Source organism: Chinchilla lanigera, unplaced genomic scaffold (assembly GCF_000276665.1).
Source record: "Chinchilla lanigera isolate Chin_1 unplaced genomic scaffold, ChiLan1.0 scaffold00037, whole genome shotgun sequence".
In the NCBI taxonomy this organism is placed as follows: domain Eukaryota; kingdom Metazoa; phylum Chordata; class Mammalia; order Rodentia; family Chinchillidae; genus Chinchilla; species Chinchilla lanigera.
The window spans coordinates 482,930-502,801 of NW_004955438.1; the positions used below are offsets into that span (position 1 = coordinate 482,930).

General features: G+C 52.5%; 1 protein-coding gene across 3 annotated transcripts in view; it reads left to right on the plus strand.

Moving 5' to 3' along the window:
- Esrrb (estrogen-related receptor beta) overlaps nt 1-19,872 on the plus strand; it is a 168,712-nt gene that overhangs the window by 117,555 nt on the left and 31,285 nt on the right. For all 3 annotated transcript variants that reach the window (XM_013517291.1, XM_005390154.2, XM_013517292.1), the window contains exons 2-3: nt 923-1,332; nt 18,250-18,366. In XM_013517291.1, the coding sequence (XP_013372745.1) occupies nt 936-1,332; nt 18,250-18,366 (514 nt within the window). In that variant the 5' untranslated portion in view covers nt 923-935. The remainder of the gene's footprint in view (nt 1-922; nt 1,333-18,249; nt 18,367-19,872) is intronic.

Sequence of the window (19,872 nt, forward strand, 5' to 3'; positions counted from 1 at the left end):
CCCTGACTGATGCCTCGGCCCCCAGTTCCTTCCGGTTGTGGTGACCTCAAGGCACCAAAGGAAGTGTCAAGTTCGGCTTATCTCACGAAGGGCCACCGTCATGCAGGAAGGATCCGAGAGGTGGGTTATTATGTCATTGTACCAAGAATGCAGACCTGAGGCTGCGTGCACTGGGCAGTCACATTGTAGCCACTATGTACTATATTGTTGGGCAGGAAGGTTGGCCGATTTCCTTTCTATTTTCTCCCTGCTGGGGATTGAGCCCAGGGCCTTGGCACTGAATTATCTCCAGCCCTTTTTATTTTAAGACAGTCTCATTAAATTGTCTAGGTGGGATCAAACTTGTGATCCTCCTGTCTCAGCCTTCCAAAGTGCTGGTATTACAGGTGTGTCCCACCACGCCCAGTTTATGTTGGCCAATATTTAGGCTGAATAGTTGTGACATCCTCAAGCCAGCAGTTCACAGAGCTTGGGACATGTGATCTGAGGTTTATTGATCAAAATTTTCTTTTTCGGGGCATGGTGATGCATGCCTGTAATCCCAGCACCCGGGAGGCTGAGGCAGGAGGATCACTGCGAGTTCAAGGTCAGCCTGGGCTACAAAGTGAGCTTAAGGCTAGCCTGAACTGCATAGTGAGACCCTGTCTCAAAAAGACATAAAAGAGTTTCCTGTGTAGCTCAGGCTGGCCTTGAACTCCCAGCAATCCTCCTGCTTCAGTCTCCTGAGGGCAGGATTACAGGCGTGCACCACCCCGCCCAGCTAAGTTTGAGGGCCCAGAAGGTTCCGGGTGTTACCGCAGAAACTTACTCTGGGTTGTACCACTTGGCCTTCTCGGCCTCCAGTTCCTCTCACAAACGCCTTAGCTAGAGCCCCGCCCCTCAGTGCCCCGCCCCCACCACTGACTCTGCGCTGTGTCCACAGGCTGCTGAACAGGATGTCTGCGGATGATCGGCACCTGGGCTCCAGCTGCGGCTCCTTCATCAAGACCGAGCCGTCCAGCCCGTCTTCGGGCATTGATGCCCTCAGCCACCACAGCCCCAGCGGCTCGTCGGACTCCAGCGGCGGCTTTGGCCTGGCCCTGGGTGCCCACGCCAACGGGCTGGACTCACCGCCTATGTTCCCAGGCGCGGGGCTGGGAGGCACCCCGTGCCGCAAGAGCTACGAGGACTGCGGCAGCGGCATCATGGAGGACTCGGCCATCAAGTGCGAGTACATGCTCAACGCCATCCCCAAGCGCCTATGCCTCGTGTGCGGGGACATTGCCTCTGGCTACCACTACGGCGTGGCCTCCTGCGAGGCCTGTAAGGCCTTCTTCAAGAGAACCATCCAAGGTGCGGTGGGCAGCGCGCAGGCTGTGGTGTGGGTGGGGGCGCGTATCTTCCCAGCAAAGGTTCGGAGGGCCCCTTCCGATGCCTAAGGGCTCTTCCTGTCTGGGACTGTGATTTTTTTTTTTTTTTTTGGTACTGGGAATCGAACTCAGGGCCTTGTGCTTGCCAGGCAGGCGCTTGTGTCGCTGAGCTATATCCCCGGCCCTATGTCTTTTGGGACTCTGGGCAAGGATTCGTGGAGACTTGCACCCCAGAAACCCCAAAGAAAACCCACACAAATGCTGAACCATGGCGTACTGTCCAGCGTGTGCCTCCCTAAAAGCTTAATTTTCTGGAAAAAAATTTGCCTTGCCTTTCCAGACGTACTGGAATAGAAAGAGGTCCCTTGCTTTGCTTTTAGTTTTCTTTTCATTGCACAAGTGAGGCAGGACTCTTTTCTCATGGTAACAGACTCGGGCCTGAGCGGGGCAGGACCACATCCCCGGATCCCCCGTTGGGCCTATCTTTAGGGCTTTTGGGCTGTATCTGCATATCAGCTGACTGGCAGCTGACCGTGGGGGTGGCTGCCTCTTTGTAGGTGGAGTGAGTCATCCCGGTGAGTGTGGGGGGTCCCTCTGCACTCAAGCACAGGTGCTTTGTGGGGCTGCTGGGGGGCGCCCTCCTGGGGCGGTGCCTCTGGGCTCCTGAGAGAGAGCCTTGTGATTCTCATGGCCCCAGGCCAGAGGCTGAGCCCTTCCTTTCACTCTTTCAGCCCAGCTGCCTGCCAAGCACCTATTTAAGCACCAGGCTTTGTTCAGGGTGCCGGCGGCAGGACAGACGAATGTCCTAGCTCACGCAGGTAGTCGAGAGGATGACTGCCACAGACCCCACACAGCAGGATAAGGACACCCGGGCCGCAGCCCTGCCTCTCTCCTCCAGGGCTCTGCCTCTGCTCACCAGGGAGCCCCCCTTTTCACTTTTTAAGAGGCAGGCTGAGCTTCCCTGGGACGATTCTGTTTGCTCATTCATTCACTAAATATTTATCTGTTGAACTTTCTTCAGATGGCAATCTGTTCAGCCAGCTGAGGGCATTAGGAATGAATGGGTGTGTTTCCATCTCTGCATGGTAGTGGGGATGGCGAGGTACGAGGGCAGCACCCCGCCCCTGCTCTGCGGGCAGACAGTTTTGCCCGCGGGCTTTTATATGGTCCCTAGACGCGCCGGCTTGGTTTCTCTTTGTGCTTCTGTTTCTCTGTCTGTAAAGTGGCACAGCTCCCCATAGACCTGTTAGGAATGGGCATGAGAACCCTGGAATGCACTTAGGATGTTGCCTGGCAGCTAAGGGCTCAATAAATATGTAGTTATTATTTTTCTTTGACAGTATCACTTAAGACGTACTCTAAGACAACAGAAACAGACTTTGAGTTTTCAGAACAAGCTTTTTTTTTTTGTCTTTTTGAGACAAGGTCTTGCTATGCAGTTCAGGCTGGCCTTGAGATCACTTTGTAGCCCAGGCTGGCCCGGAACTTGCAACATCCGCCTGCCTCAGCCTCCCGAGTGCTGGGATTATAGGTGTGTGCCACCACGCCCAACTGAACAAGCTTTTAAAAACCTACATTTAAGTAAGGCCAGGCATGTGTAATAAATGTAATCCCAGCACTAGGGAGGCCAAGGCAAGAGGATCACAAGTTTGAGACCAGCCTAGAGTACATAGGGAAACCCTGCCTCAAAAAAAAACCAAACAAAAACAAAGCACATAAAATAACAGATTTAAATAAAACAACAGATTAGGTTATTTTAGTTCCCTCACCTTGTCCACAAGGAGTCCTGTTACAACTTCATGCAGCACTGTGGCTGTGTTAACTTCCAGGGTACAGTGATGACTGCATCCTGGTCTCTGCCAGAGTTTTAGTACTGGGTGGGAACCCAGGGTCTTGGCCTGCTGGGCAGCTGCAATCTTTCACCCCCATGCCTGGGGGATGGCCCCGGGTCCCTGTATTTGAAGTGTGCCTTATGGCAATTGTGTCTTCTATTTGACACATGGCAAGTGGTTCAACTAACTAAAGTTACTGACACAAGCAGTGTTTCTTCAACTGGTCTCCATGAGATTGTCTTTTATTTGGAATTCTCTGAGGTCAGTTTTTGGAACATCACATTTATTTTGTCTTTTGGGACAGGGTGTTGCCATGCAGTTCAGGCTGGCCTCGAGCTCACTTTAGCCCACGCTGATCTTGAACTCACAACTTGATCCTCCTGCCTCAGCCTCCTGAGTGCTGGGATTATAGGCGTGCGCTACCACGCCCGCCTCACGTTTTAGAGGACAGTCACATTTTTTTCTCCCTGTACTGTTCTGAAGTGGGGCTCAGGATCCAGGTTTCTGGGCTGGGAAGATAGCTCAGCGGCACAAGCGCCTGCCTAGCAAGAGCAAGGTCCTGAGTTTGATTCCTGGTACCAAAAAAAAAAAAAAGGATGGAGGTTTCTCAAAACAGAGGCAGCTGTGTGCAGACCCGGACACCCCCACAGCCTCGACAGAGCCATGTGGCTGGAAATGTTCTCAGCAAGTCTGGAGCCCATAGGAAGGCTTTGTAAATAGCCTTAATTATTTACTTCCACGAACAGGATAATAATCGCTTCCGAGAAGCCCAAAGACAAACAGCAGCAGTCCTGCAGGGAACAGGACTGGCCAGGGGCCCCCTTTCTCACAAGAAGAGCTCTGGTTAGTCTTAGAAAGAGGGTCCTCTGCAGAGCGGGGAAACCACACTCTGAGGCGGACAGGTTGCTCTCACAGGTCATCACCAAAGATTTGTTAATGACCGGCTTTGTTCTAACAAAGATTTTGACTTTGTTGTTTGGAGTAGTTGATAATTTGGAAAACGGTATAATGAGGAAGGTTGGACCTGTAATTGGACAGCCACAGAGGCACGCTAAGAGCGAGCATTTACTGAACCCCTGCTCTGAGTAAGGCACCGAGAGGGGTCTGGGGCTGGGTTGGGATGCAGCGACCGTGGGGCATGCATGCTGTCCCCAAGAGGTTGGAATCTCGCGCTTAGTGCCCGAGAGTCTCAGCCTTAGCTCTAGGCTCCCAGCTGAGCGCAGGCTCCTGTACACACCCGCCGCCCCCGTGGAGGAGAATATTTGAAAAATATTGAAGAAAAATCCACTTTTCTTTTTCCCTGAAGCATGGGGCAGGGGCAGTAGGTGGTGGTGGTGATCATCAACCCTGGGCTTCTCAAGTGGCTGTACTCCCAGCCCCAGGCCATTATTACCAAGAGCAACCTCTTGGCCTTGGCCGCAGGGCTTTAGTCCTGGAATGCGCCACTTCCCTGTGGGTAACATCTCCAGCTCCCACCTGGCCTCTCCACCTGCCTCTTCCCAGGCTGGTCCATCCGGTGCTACACCAGGGAGGGACAGGACTTGGCAATGACAAGGACATCATGATAGACCTGGGAGAAAAGCCCTCAGGTGGCCAGTCCTTGACAAATACTTCCTGAGTGCGCACTGCTGGGCGGGGGCGGGGTGGGGGTGGGGTTGGATACTAGTACAGTGCAGGTGGGGACGAGAGGGAGGAGGGTATCAAATCACAGGCTTTCTATTTTATTTTGATTTTTTGAGATAAGGCCTTGCCATGTAGTTTGTGTTTGGTTTTTTTTTTTTTTTTTTTTTTCGGTACTGGGAATCGAACTCACGACGTTATGCTTGCCAGGCAGGCACTGTGCCGCTGAGCTAAATCCCCAGCCCCATGCTATGTAGTTTGGATTGGTCTTGAATTCATTATGTAGCCCGGACTGGCCTTGAACTTGTAGCAATCTTGCCTCAGCCTCCTGAGTGCTGGGATTGTAATAAGCATGTGCCTGCACCCCATCTATTTTTGTGACTGCAGCAGGTTGGGCCACACCCACTCAGGCTCGTTGACAAGGTCTGTGGCTGCTTTGACGGTACACGGGAGCTGAGGAGCTGCACCAGAGATGTCAGGCCTGCAAAGGCTGAAGTACTCACCACAGGCCCTTGCTAGACAAGGCTTGTGCTCCTGTGTCTGCACTGCAGCCTCCAGTGGGGCAGGCTCGGCCCCCAGGCTCGGCCCCCAGGTCTCTGGGGCTCCTGGGAGTGCCAGCTCTATCTCCTTCTGGGCTAGGAAATGTTTTGGGCTTCGGGCTGGGTTGAAACTCACTGAGAATAGATGAGCTCTGAGATAGACAAAAGCACTTTCTGAAGGGACAGATGGCTCCAGGTACAGGAGAGATTCGGTCTGATTGAATTTACTAACCCGTCTAAAGGAAAAATGTGCCCATCCTGAAGGACTGGCCGGCCTGGAGGCAGAGGGAGACAGATTCAGGCGAAGGCCTGGCCTAGGAAAGGGAGTGCTTAGCCCAGGGCCAGCCTGCTGCTCTGCACCTTCGGTGGATCTGATGAGTACCTTTCTGATGATGACCTGGTTCCCCTGCGGATCTTCTGCCACTCGGATCCTGTCAATTTGACCTGTATTTTTACTCCCCTTCGCCTGTGCTGCCCTGCATCCCTGGGCTTACCCGTCGGGTGCTCAGTTTGGGCAGTGGGAGTCTGCCCCTGAGAGATGACACTGATGAAGTCAGGCTTGTGGCGCGAGGGCAGAGAGCGCGTTCTGGGCTGAGCTGCTGACACTACAGCGATGAGAACCCATGGAACCAATCCACAGTGGTGAGGTAGCTTTCTAGGCTTTTCCCAGCTGTACCCCCAAATCTTGACTCTGTCACCCTGTCTGTCACTCTTAACTGTGACTCTGCCACCTCCTGTTGTGTGTTTTTGAGACAGCGTCTCACTAAGTTGCCTGGGCTGGCCGCAGTCCTCCTGCCTCAGCCTTCTAAGTGCTGGGTCACAGGCATGCACCTCCACACTGGCTGCCTCTTGTTTCACTGAGAACTAGAAGCCTTCACATGGGCCTCACAAACCCACTCTCCTGTCCCTGCTGTGTTTCTGTGGATGATTCCAGTTACTTCTTGCCACCCATTTACTGGAAAAGGAGATGCCCCTACCCAGCTAAGCTTCCCTCGGGCAGAAGGCGCGTCCTCTCTCTTTCTATCTCCTGTCCTTTGTCTTCCCCTCTCACTTTATAAGTCTCCTCCTTGGCATTTAAATACTTCCAGTGTCTCCAACCTAAACCACTCCCTCAGCCATCAGCTCCCCTTGGGACCCTCCCCTCCTTGCGGCCCTGACCCACTTTCTCCGCCCTGCTGCCTTCTTCTGCCCCTGGCTTCAGTTGCCTCTGAAATCCGGATGAATCCTGATCTCACAGCTCTTGCCCAAAGCTCTTCCTTGAGTTCCAGCTCCTTTAACACCAGTGCACACGTCTGTGCGGCCGTCCCTTCCCACCTTGGAAAATGCCAGAGGTTCCTGTGAATTTCCGCCCATACCCCAGCCTAGGCCCATTGCTGCCCACTGCCTTTCCTGGCTTGGGTCTTCAGGAAGACAGTAAGCTCTGAAGGGACAGGGTGACATTTACCTTGCTTTTCACTAACCTGTGTCCTGTCACTCTTTTTTTTTTTTAGGCAGGGTCTCACTGTGTAGTGCAGGTTGGCTTGAACTCCCTTATATAGCCCAGGCTGGCCTCGAACTCATGGCGACCCTCCTGCCTCAGCCTCCCGAGTGCTGGGATTACAGGCATGTGCCACCCCATTTGGCTCGTGTCCTCTAGAAGTTCCCAGCATGTAGAAAGGTCTCCAGTGTCTGAGTCTGAAGTGTCCAGACAAAGTGAGCTGGGCCAATTTGGGGATAGAAACTTTAGGGATCTAGTTAAAGTCATTAAATGTCTGCTTACTGCACTACACAACTTAGGTTTTACTTAACATTTTAAATAATGTGAAGTAATAGGTTATTTTTTGAAAACCTTTTCTGTTCACATTTTTTTTTTCCGGTACTGGGGAATCGAACTCATGACCTTGCGCTTGCCAGGCAGGTGCTGTGCCACTGAGCTAAATCCCCAGCCCCCTCAGTTCACAATTTATGAAGTGAGCTTTATGGAATTTTTCATACAAATCTCTGGTCTTTGCTTCTTTTCAAGCTCCGTCTTCATCTGCATGTTAGGTGCTTGAGCGTTGATGTTATTTTTCTGCCTTCTCCAAACATGTTTCTAAAATGTAAGAATCTACCTAGGGCATTGTTACGGTTTGTGTCTGGATGTCCCCCCAAGCCTCCTGCAGTCATGGGGTGGGCTTCTAGAGTTTTTGATTGATTCATGGTCCAGTGCTAGGATTATAGGTGTGAGTGCTACACCCGCCCTGGGGCAGGTCTCCTGCATGCAATGTAAGGGAGGGAAAGAGGCTTGCTCCCGGCCTCCCCTTTTGCTCTTGCTGTCTTCCGCCGCCATGAACTGTTGCCCTCTGCCATATGCCACTCTGCCTTGGAGCCCGCCGAGTATGGACTGAAACCTCCACACACTGTGAGCTAAATAAACCTTTCCTTCCTTAATTTTGGGCATTGGGTATTTTGTCTCAGCAACCAGAAAGACAGGATATCGCTATGTAGGTATTGTACTCTTTGGGCACCTGGTATTTGTTATTGTAAGGTACCATTCCTGGGAATAACTAAATTGATGTGAAATCTCTTCCTTTGTTGCTGATGTGTGCAAGTAACTAGTCTTTTTTTTTTTTTTTTTTTTTTTTTTTTTTTTTTAAAGTACTGATTCTTACTAAATTGCCTAGGCTGGGTTCAAATTTGCAGTCCTTTCCTGCTTTGGCTTCCCAGAGTATTGCGATTATAGGAATGCACCCACCCCTACCCCATGCAGATGACTAGCATTCATTAAGGTCATCTTAGGGCAGTGGTGGTGAACCTGTGTATGGCATGAGTGCCATAGCTGTCTGTTTGTTACCATTGAAAGCTCTGAAAGGTTCACCATCCCTGTCTCAGGACAATGTGATTGTCCTTTGTTGTTCAATGTAAAGTGACTGACGCGATGGTCTTTATAATACACAACCATACAACACTCAAATATTAAGTAGCTTCCTCTTTCCTAAAGGACAGTCTCAGGGAAACCCCTGTCTTACGGCTGAGCTGAAGTAGGTGTCCAGTGCTGGGATCTGGGGACAGTGCGATAGCCTGTCTGCTGGTAGGCTTGCTTGTAGTAGGAAAGCAGACCATAAATGTGCTAAAGGAAGAAAGGCAAGGACAGATCGAGACAGGTGCTGTGAAGGAGCTGAGACCAGAGGGTGAGGGGGTGAGGTGGGCTCACGTAGACAGAGCGCGGAAGCCCATGGGAATCCTGGGCCCAGCCTCCCGGGTGGAGGAGGGAACAGTGAGTGTTTCAGGACAGAAGGAGTGGTCTGGTGAGTAAGTGAAGGTAATGTGGCAGGATGTGGGACTACAGAGGTTGGATAGTCTAGGGGACATGATGCCGGGTATGGTGGCATGTGCCTGCAATCCCAGCTACCTGGGACACCGAGGCAGGAGGATCATGAGTTCCAGGCCTGTATAGGCACCTTAGCAAGACCTTGGGGGTGTAGCTCAGTTGTACAGCACGTGCTTAGCACGCTAAGCCCCAGCTCAGTCCCCAGAACCCCAGGTGAGCCTTTGATGAGTTCTGGGTACATATATCGTAAAGCCTGCTCTACTCTCCCTGAGTTCCCAGGAGAGGCGGCCACCTTCACAAGACACTGAGAGACTCTTGGGGGCCACTCCTCGTCTGTGACTTAAAGCAGAGCAAGTTTGAAAGAGCCCTGATACAATGCTTCTTCCGTTTCCAGGGCTCAGATGCAGGCCTGGGATGAGCATCCCCAAGGACAGGGCCTGGACATGATTGATGGGTTATTACGTCTTGGACCACCTCCAGGCCTTTTGTCCTGGAGAAGGAGACTGGTGGGTCCTAGGGGACAAAAGACAGTGGCACAGAGACAAAGCCCAGGAATGAGCAGGAGTCAGGAGCCAGGTGCAGTGACTCGCCAACTGGCTGACCTTGGGCAGGGACTTGGATCCTCCAGCCTCAGTTTCCTCATCTATAGATAAAGAGCCAAACCCACAGACATTAGCTGTTTGCAGGGCCTGGGAGACTACCGGAGGAACAGCTCATGATCTCAGGTTTGGAGGCACAGGCTGGGTGTGTTTCGGGACGTGCTTGGTCTGTGACTCTGGTGACACCCAGAGTTCAGAGGAGAGCTGTTTAGCCTGATTTAGAATCCCAGCTTGACGCCTTCGTAGTTTTAATCCCCTAGGCCAAGACATAGTTTCCGCCCTTGGGTGTTATGCAGAAACTAAGTGACACGCATAAAGTGTGTTATTTAGTGCCTGACATCTATCTAATGACCATGAAGTAATAGTAGTTGTCATTTATGCTTGGCCACCAGAAGCCTTTGAAGGTTTTTGTTCTAACTTTTTTTTTGGTACCGGGAATCGAACTCAGGACCTTACGCTTGCCAGGCAGGCACTTGTGCCGCTGAGCTTCATCACTGGCCCTTCGTTGTTACCTTGAGATGAAGTTTCACTGTGTTGCCCAGGCTGGGCTCTCAACTCCTGGGCTCAGGTGATCTCCCCATCTCAGCCTCTCAAGTAGCTGCGACTACAGTCATGAGCACCCAGCTCATTGAAGGCCTCTGAGCAGGGAAGTTATCTTGGCTTCTTTTAGCAATATAATTGATAGAATCTGTGCTCTGGATGCAGGGAGTCCGAGAGCAGGGAGACCAGGTAGGAAGTGCTTGTAACAGTCCAGTTTACAGCTCTATTTAACAGTCCCGTTCAGAGTATGTGGACCAGGACAGTGACAGAAGGGTTAAAATCCTCCAGAAGTGGCTGATACTGTGGCACATCCTGTGATTGCAGCTACTGGGGAGGCTGAGGCAGAAGGATCACAAGTTCAAGCCCTGCTTGGGCAACTTGGTGAGACCTTGTGTTTTTTTTTTTTTTTTTTTTTTTTTTTTTTTTTTTTTTTTTTTGAGACCTTGTTTTAAAAGTAAAAAGGGATGGAGGTGCGTGTGAAGTGGCAGAGCATGCGCAAGGCCCTGGGTTTGGTGTCTGGTACTGGGAGAAAAATGCTCAACCAATGGCTCCTATGAGGAAAGCATAGGAGTGCTCTGGTTGGTGGAGGCTAAGACAGGACTGTTAGTCTTGTACTTAGGCTGATAGGGAGATAAACAGCAAGGCCACTGGGGGAACAAAACAGAAGGAAGACTTTATTGTGGGGAGGGAGGGGAGAAAGGGGTGTGAGGTAATGTTCAAAGCTTTGTTCTCATTGAGTTTAATGGGTTCACAGAGGCCCTGAAGAGTGGGGTCCTTGTGGGACTTGGGGTCTAATGAGGTCTTTGGTAAGTGGTTCTCAAAGTGTGGCCCCCAGTATGCAGATCTGGAGCAGGGCATGGTGGCACATGATTATCACCCCAGCACTGTGATACATGCCTGCAGTGCCAGCACTGTGGGAGGCTGAGGCAGGGAATATCGCAAGTTCAAACCCAATCTGAGCAATTTAGTGACTTGTCAAGACCCTGTCAAAAAATTATAGGGGCTGGGGATTTAGCTCAGCGGCAAAGCACCTGCCTGGCAAGCGCAAGGTCGTGAGTTCGGTTCCCGGTACCGGAGAAAAACCAAAAAAAAAAAATTATAGAAAAGACTGGGGATGTAGTGCAGTGTGAAGACGCTGAATTCAATTCCCAGAATGGTATAAAACAGGAGAAGGAGGAGGAGGAGGAGGAGGAGGAGGAGGAGAAGTGCTGACTTAGCGCCCCACCCGCCCCTGCAGCACCTGAGCTGGGCAGTCTGATCCGGTCCAAGCCCGCTGTGAGCCTCATGCAAGCTCCAGTTCGAGAGCAGTGAGGTACAGGGAGGTAGTAGGGAAGCTCCTCAGGGAGGGTGGTGGGAGGGGAGACTCCGGTGAGCAGGAGAGGGCAAGGGCCGGAGGAGCCTGAGAGGGACTCAGACTCAGCAGTGCAGAGTCCCACATCCGCCTGTCTCCTCTCTGTTGGGCTGCGGCTCACAGGCTATCAGCCAGGTTAAGGCTGAGCTGTACTTGTCGCTGACCTCATGTGCACATCAAAACTTGCAGAGTAGGGACCAGTGGCCTGGAAGGTGACCCTTGAGACAGCAGTGGGCGCTCTGGAGAAGCGCAATATGATTGACTCCCTTGTCCGTGGAGAAGATGGTTCTGCGGGAAAATAAGAACAAGGTGGCTTTGATCAAAAAATGATTCTGAAGAGCCTAAATATCTTAATCAATCAGTCCTTCTTCCTTCTTTCTGTCCTTCCATTCCCAGTGCTGGGATCAAACCTAGGGCCTTGTGCATGTTAGGCAAGCGCTCTACAACTGAGCTACACTCCCAGCCTCAGGTTATTTTTCTTATATTTTCTTTTTGATGTGGTATGAGCTGAGATTGGTGGCGCAAGCTTCTAATCCCAGCATGCTGGGAAGTTGAGGCAGAAGGACTGCAAGTTCAAATCCACTCTGGACAATTTAGTGATTTAGCAAGATATTATCTGAAAATGAAAAAATAAAAGGGGGTGGGGCAGCTCAGTGCAAAGACCCTGGGTTCAATTTCCAGTATTACAAAAAAAAAAAACCCAAAATTTATGTGATCAACTCTGTATTTTAAGCCAGGTGTGGTGGTTCACGCCTGTAATCCCAGCACCCCAGAGGCTGAGGCAGGAGTCGAGTTTGAGACCAGCCTGGGCTACAAAGTAAGCTCAAGGCCAGCCTAAACTGTCCCAAAAAGACAAAAAAAACCCAACAAATCTGTATCTTAAAAACAAATCTGTAAAGAAACCCTGAAGAACTCTTTAAATGGGAAAAACTGAAAATACCAATAGCAAGGAAGCAGTCATAGAGTACTCGTCCCTCGTGTGTGAAGCCCTGGATTCAGTCCCCAGCACCGAAAAACAATCGATTTATTTGGCCCTGAAACACATTTTAGAGCTGATGAAATATACTGGGAGGCGGTAAGAGACATTCTGAGAGTCCCCCCAGAGGGAAGCGACATGGAATCTTGCCATTCATGTTTTAAGATGCTGGTGGAAAAAAAAACAAAAAAACCCAAAAAAAAGCAGATGCTGGCAGTGGGGTATGTGCAGCCTCAGCAAGGAGGAGAAGCACCCAGAGGAGACCCCTGCTCGTGGCACCTGGAGGTCACTGTCCCAGAGTCTCTGGTGAGGATTCTTCCTCGCATTTCATGTGCACTTGTCCTCCACTCAACTGATGGGTAATCAGGGGCCGGGCACTGCACCTGAGGTACAAAGACATAAACCATCTGTGTCCGCAACAAGTACGCCGTGCAGGAGGAAGAGCCCCCGCCAAGGTCCTGCTTGCGGAACTCAGCTAGTGGCTGTAAATGCACCGTGGTGGGGTAGTGGGAAGGAGTGTGCGAGGCTCCCGGGGCAGAAGGGACAGTGATGTCTCCGAGAAGCACGTGAGGACTGAGACTCCAGGGAGCAGACTGGCAGGTGGGCGACCGGAGGAGAAGCTTCAGGTAGGGGGCCCACGAGCATTTGGGCGGCGGTGAAGAGCTAGCGGACCCTCTCCTGAGGAGGTTACGGTGCGGGGGTGGAGGCAGCCAGAGCACAAGGGCCTGTTTTTCTTTTTTTTTTTTGAGAAGGGGTGTCACTGTGAGCCAGGTTGGCATTGAATTCACTGTGTGGTCCAGGATGGCCTCAAACACACAGTCCTGTCTTGTCCTCCCCAGTGCTAGAGTTATAGGCATTCACTGCCAGGGCTGGCTCCAAGCTCGATAATTTCCTCCAGTTATATTTTAAATTAATTCTTAATCTTTATCAAAATGATGTGTGTACCACAGAGTATAGTAGAGATACAGATTTTATAATGAAAGATAAGTGTTCTGGCCCTACCCATTCTCCTCCCACCCCAGTTGAGTTAACCATTTTTAAAAAATCTTACTTCATCGTCGTGGCATGTGCCTGTAGCTCAGTACGCTGGGCCGCTGAGGCAGGAGCATCACAAGCTTGAGCCCAGCCTGAGCCATGTAGTGTTGTAGTGAGACCCGCTCTCAAAATTAAAAAGTAAGAAAGGGCTGGGGTTGTAGCCCGGTGGAAAGGCTCTGGGTTCGGCCCCCAGTACTGCAGCACCACAAGAAAACCCCTAGTGGTTGGCTGGTCAACTTACAGGGTCAGTCTCCATATTCTCACATCTTCCCTAGCCTATTGCCCCGTGTCTTTGATTTAAAAAAAAAAAAAAATCTGAGTAGTTCCTGGGCTTTTCTTTTGAAATCTGTCTCTTTCTTTCCTTCCTCCCTCCCTCCTCCTCTCTCCCTCTCCCTCCTTTCTTCCTTCCTTTGTTCCTTCCTTCCTTCCTCCCTTCTTCCTTCCTTTCTTCCTCCCTTCTTCCCTTTCCTCCCTCCCTCTCTCTATCTCTGTCTCTTTCCGTGTGTATGCGCTGAAGATTGAACACAAGGCCTCATACGTTCATGCTGAGAAAGTGCTGTAGCAGTGAGCTGTAACTACAGCCCTTTTTCATTGGTGGGGGGCAGGGTCTTGAGTAGTTGCCCAGGCTGGCCTCAAACTCAATCCTGCTTCAGCCGTCTGAGAAGTTGGAGTCAGTGGTGTGTGTGTGGCCACACTCAGATGGCTTCTGCCTGGAAGGTTCTCGTGCCTTTGTTGTTCTCTAGCAGGCCTTGGGAAGCCTGGAAGATGTGTGTTCTGTGTGTGGTGATGAACCAGGGTCCCTCTGGCTGCTTCCTCCCTACTGCCCCAGGTCCCTGGTGCCCCTCTAATGGCAGTTGGAGGGTGGGTAGGAAGGAGGCAGGAGGAGAGGACTCCAGGGCAGATGGGTCTGGCTGGGGCAGCAGGGATGCAGGGAGGAAATACCAAGGAAGTGACCTCAGAGTGGGGAGAAGCCAGGATGCCGCGCCAGTTTCTGACTTAGCGGGCAGGGTGGCTGGTTGTCCCGTCTATGAAACAAGGAAGACAGCAGCGGACCGCGTGGGGCTGGGTGTGACCTGAGAGGGCTCAGGAGCCTGAGGGACCTCCAGGTGAAAACACCGCCTGCAGGGGGCTGTGGGGTCGGAGCCCGGCAAGGCTGTGTGTCCTGCCGTAGTGAGGGACCCGTCGCCCAAGAGCAGAGTAGAAGCAGCCCGGGAATGAGATCATGCAGCTGTGGGGAGGGAGGCGGGCAGGACGGAGAGCAGTGGACACTGGCTGTGTGCGGTGAAAGGGGCCCGTCAGTCCTCCGGGGTGAGAGGATGGGTGAAAGCCGGGGCCTCCAGCCCAGCCCTTTCCTCGAAGCCCTGACTGGCCACCACGCAGGCCCTGCGGTCAGCCAGAAGCACCACTTCTCCCCGAGGGCCATGCGTCCGAACTCAGCAGCCTCCGTCTCGGAGCCTGGCGTAGGGCTGCCCCGCAGGCCCAGCAGCTTCGCCTCTGAGGCCCAGCTGCGGGAGGTGGATTTTCACATTCTTAAAAGTCAGAGTGGTAGTCTTGGATTGGACACCTCAAGTGTGTGCCCCCGCCTGAGCCTGCTACCTGTGCCCTCCAGCTCTGCCTGGATGTAAACCTTGCTTCTTGAGACAGGGGAGGTACCCACTAACCCTGTCGCTTGTCACACTCTCCGAATCTTAGGAGATGGGAACAACCTTAAGAGATGGGAACATGCCCATTTTATGGGTAGGGAAACTGAGGCTCAGAGAGGTTATATGCCTGAATTGGAGTCAGCACATGTCTATACTGGACACAATCCTAGGTTAGAACCCTGAATTAGTCCTGGCCGTGGGCTGTGTCCCAGTCCTCTGAGAGGCTACCCCAAACTTTAGTTGGTGGGAGGGGAGTATGCACGTGTGCCCCTAACATCTCTCTCTTCCTGAGCGCTCTTAGACTCCCCTGGAGACTGCAGGAATTCTGATGGATTAATCTCATCACTTTATCAGGAGGCACTTACAGAAATTACAAGGCCAGGCCACCAGCGTGGTTTTGCTGGCAGCCAGCCGCAGGGGCCATAAGACAAATTGAAAGGCACAAAAGTAAGTAAAATTAGAATCCTCCCTCCCCACACACAGGGTCAAGAACATGCTCGTGACTCGCTGTCGGCACTCGGTCCTCTTGTTGTGGGAGCCTCAGGGTCACAGCCACACACCCTCTTGGTCCCTGCCCTGAGCTGTGCCCTGGGCTCTGTCCTCCCCCAAGCGATGGCTGGTGCTGGGCAGCTGGGAGCAGGACACTGGGGTCAGCTGTGTGTGAAGGCATCCCAGGGGGCACGCATTACTGCCCCACTGGGACCACTGAATGGCTGCCTGGGACAGGCACTGGAGCCAGCCGCTGGGCTCCCCCCTCAGCTGCCCCTCAGCCTGGCCTCTGCTCCCCTGTATCATCTGTAAGAAGGGGAAATAGAGGGTTCCCTCCAGGGTTGTTGGCAAAGTTTGACCCAGTATGTAAACGTGAAGCACGACCGCTGTGGTCACAAATCCATTAGCTCTCAGTGGGTACTGAGCCATGCACAGGTGCTCAGATGGACAGTTACAGACAGACCGTGGGGACATCAGTGCTGGTCAGCAGAGAAGGAGAACCTTCCAAGAGGGACCTGGAGAAGTGGCCAGGCCCAGTCTGCGGCCGAGGGAGCCTCATGGGTTTGTTCGCAGCTGGGGCAGCGAAATCCTCCCTGATGCCTGCGTTCCAGGAACTGATAACTGCAGAATCAGGACGGGAGCTTGGAAGTGGAGAGTGAGGGGTGGGTGGAGCCAGGCCGGATGCAGTTGTGCCTCTGAGCCAGTGGGAAGACGTGGGTCAGTCAGTGGATGTGTGTGTGTTTTCCTCTCTTCTGCTGTTGATCATTTCGCCATGCTTATGCTAGTATTGAAATGATTTCCCAGGAAGCCACACAAGTGAGTGTTCTTAAGAAATGATTAGCCGGGCTTGGTGGCACACACCTGTAATCCCAGCTTAGCTCTCAGGAAGCTGAGGCAGGAGGATCGTGAGTTCGAGGCCAGCCTGGGCTACCAAGTGAGCTCAAGGCCAGCCTGAACTGCATGGTGAGACCCTGTTTCAAAAAGACAGAAAACAGGGCCGGGGATATAGCTCATCGGCGCAGCACCTGCCTGGCAGGCCTGAGGTCGTGAGTTCAATTCCTAGTACCAAAAAAAGAAAAGAAAAAACAAACAACAACAAAAAGAAATGGTTAGAGTTGGATAAAAGAGCGAGTGGCACAGCACCTTTAACCTTTCTCATCCTCATCCTTTCCATCCTCCCGCAGAGAGGAAGACCTACGGAGAGGGGCAGGGAGAAAGGGTACCATGGGAGAGAGAGAGGGTAGAGGGACCTCCAGGGTGCTCTGGGGCGCCAGTTTCCTCACCAGTATGTTGGGGTGAGGACGCCAGGGTGGGTGCCCCATACAATTAGGCATTGGTGACGGGGTCCAGGGACGTCACCCTCTTGGTTTTTTTGTCATTTGTGGCACATGGCTCGTGCTTGTTCCCAGAAAACCCAGCAGAAAGCAGTTTCTGTATCCCATGTGGTGGGGACACCTTTGGGTGTCTGCCTGATCTCCTGGCCACCAGATGTCCTCAGCTGCTGGGTTAGACACCGGGACCTGTTCTTGGGGTGGGGGTGCACTTCTGATTTCCGTGAGATGCAGGCATGGCACAGGGGCTCTGGGTAGCTCTCTTCAGTGGTGTGAGCCTCAGTTTCTCGGTGTGTGAAACGGGGTCCCGATGTGCCCAGCTCAGGGCTGCAATGAGGATGGAGGGATATGTGCGTAGTAGCTGCACAGTAAACCATGACTGTTAACTGTTACAGTGTGGGTGAGTTCAAAGGACAGGGAGGCCACCTGCTTCTTCCAGAGGGGAGTGTCTGGGGGCAGTTGCAGTGGGAGGACCGACCCCCCTCCCGCCCTTTGCTTTTCTTCCCAGCACCAGACACATTACAGGTACCCAGTGCATGCGCGTTAGGTAAGTCATAGGAAAGGGTACACAAGGTGAGCGCTGCACCCTGCATAGAAAGGCAGCCCCAGTTTGAAAACCATCTTGGAAAAGAGGCACTAAAAGGCAGCAAGGGCCTCTGGAGCATTGGAAGGAAGGTCAGCACGGCCTTCCCTCAGCCTAGTGTCCACACTGCCACTGCGGGAGTGTGGGCCACAGGCTTCCTGACCTTGCAGTGAGGAGCTGGCTGGCACCACGGTGGTTCAGGCAGTGCCTGATCTGGCTCCTTCAGGAGGTGGGCAGCACCAACCCTGCCTTCTCGGGGCTCAGCCTCTTGGGAGCGGGGGCTGGGGCCATGGCAGGAGTATTATAACCCGCCTGAGGGTGATGTGGTTTTAAAATGAATCACAAATTCCCTCTCCCACAATGAACTGCGCTTATTATAAAATTAACCACCTCATGTTGACAGGCACTTTACTTCTGCTTATTTTTTTTTTCCTTGGTGCTGGGGCTCCAGCCCAGGCCCTGGCACATGGCTGGGCAAGCATTCTACCTCTGAGCTATATCCCCAGCCCCTTTTAGTTTTCATTTTGAGACAGGGTCTCACTCTTCCTGTGTCTCATTTTGAGACACAGGTCTCAGGCTAGCTTCCAACTTGTGATGCTCCTGCCTCAGCCTCCTAAGTGTCTGGAATTACAGGTGTGCATACCACACTGGGTTCACAGTGTTTTGAAGGAACTTTCCACACAGTGGCTTGCGTAGTCCTTTGGTTAGGAGCCAGCTGCCACTGTTTTGCCCTTGAGGAAACAGACTTGGTGAGAAAGTGAGCACCGCTGGTGGCCTGGGTCTCCCCGGGGTCCTCACACCTGGGCTTAGCATCCCTGGGGCTTTGACCAGCTGGGGTGGGGCTGGCCTCGCAGGAGCTGGAGGTGGTGATCTGCGCGGATGGTGTGGTCAGCACAAGGGCTGCTCTCTTCCTGGGGTAAAAGCCAGCTCAGTGAGTTGCACTGTCCCGAGCAATGGTGGCTTTCTAACCGGAAGTGACTGTTTTCTGGAGACAGACTTTTCCAAGCGGCTCCTCGCAGGGAAGACTTGAACCGTTCCGAGCTGCTGACACCCTTCTCTCTGTCCGGTTGTAGGGAACATCGAGTACAGCTGCCCGGCCACCAACGAGTGCGAGATCACGAAGCGGAGGCGCAAATCCTGCCAGGCCTGCCGCTTCATGAAATGCCTCAAAGTGGGGATGCTGAAGGAAGGTAAGAGCCCTGCGCGCCACTCGGCCTCCTGGCTTCTCTCCCTCTAGCTAGGGCTTCGGGGCTGCACGCACGCGCATGCGTCCTGCACCCTGCGTCCCGGGCTAATCTTTCTCCAGGGTGCCGCATCTCCCCGTTCCCTACCCGCCACCTTCCGGCCCACCGCTGCACATGCTACTTTCACTTTTCTTAGTATGGCTCCTAGCAAACTTGAGATGATCTGTATGTAGCTCATTATGAGGACAGCTGCTGTAGGTCCCCTCCATCTTCCCCTTTTTCTCTTCTCTCCTTCCCTATCCTCCCATCCCCTCCACTCTTCTAAGTCTAGGTTTAAACTTGCCATCTTCCTGCCTCAGCCTCCCAGCTGGCATTACTAGATATGTGCCCCCATGCCTGGCTTTCCATTTCCCCTTCTCAGAACTACTCAGTTTGAAGAACTTTATTCAGTGCTGTTTTGGGGGTGTTAGTGTAGTTGTGTGTTTTCTCCTTTCTCTGGCTTCCAGGGGGAGCCCCACTGTGGGAGTCTGCAGAAGCCCAGCCAGCCTTTAGGCGCACCCTTTGGGGAAGAGGCCTGAATTAACGATACATCTGTGGTGGGAGGAGTTGGACTTTGTGCCGTGGGAACTGGAGGTCCCCATGTCAGTTTCCATTCTAGGTCCCTCTACACCGGCAGAGCTCTTTTTTTTTTGGTCTTTTTGAGACAGGATCTTGCTGTGCAGTTCAGGCTGCCTTGAGCTCACTTTGTAGCCCACGCTGGCCTCGAACTCGCAACGATCCTTCTGCCTCAACCTCTCGAGTGCTGGGATTACAGGTGTGCGCCACCACACCCGGCTTCCACCTATAGAGCTCTTGAAGCAGGTTCAGAGTCACCCTTTCATGACATAGCATGCTGGATTTTATTTTGTTTGTTTGTTCGTTTATTTATTTATTTTGGTACCAGGAATCGAACTCAGGACCTTGTGCTTGCCAGGCAGGCACTTATGCCACTGAGCTATATCCCTAGCCCTTGATTTGATTTTATTTTATTTTACTTTTTAATTTTATTTTTATTTGGCTTATTGAGACAGAGTTTCATTATGTAGTTGAGGCTGGCCTTGCCCTCACTGTGTAGCCCAGGCTGGCCTCAAACTCTTGGTGATCTCACCTCAGCTTCCTGAGTGCTGGGATCGCAGGTGTGCACCACCACGCCCAGTGGCACACCGGCTTTCAGAATGCATCTCCTTGGTCACTTAATTTAGCCCCGTCTTGGTGGAGACACCATGAGACAACTGCTTTGGCCCTCTCTCTAGGTTGAGCTGAGCCGAGTTGGACCTGCTGAAGGACTGAATGCTGGGTCTTCATCTTCTCTCTCCCTCAGTGATGCGGACCGAACTCAGGCCTAGCGCAAGCCTCCTAGGCAAGCAGCCTGCCACTGAGCTCCCGGCCCAGCCCAGGGTTGGCTCGTTTGTGTCTTCGCAGCTGGAGTGCGAGTGTGTGTTTGTATGTGGTCCTGGAGATTGAATCCAGGGC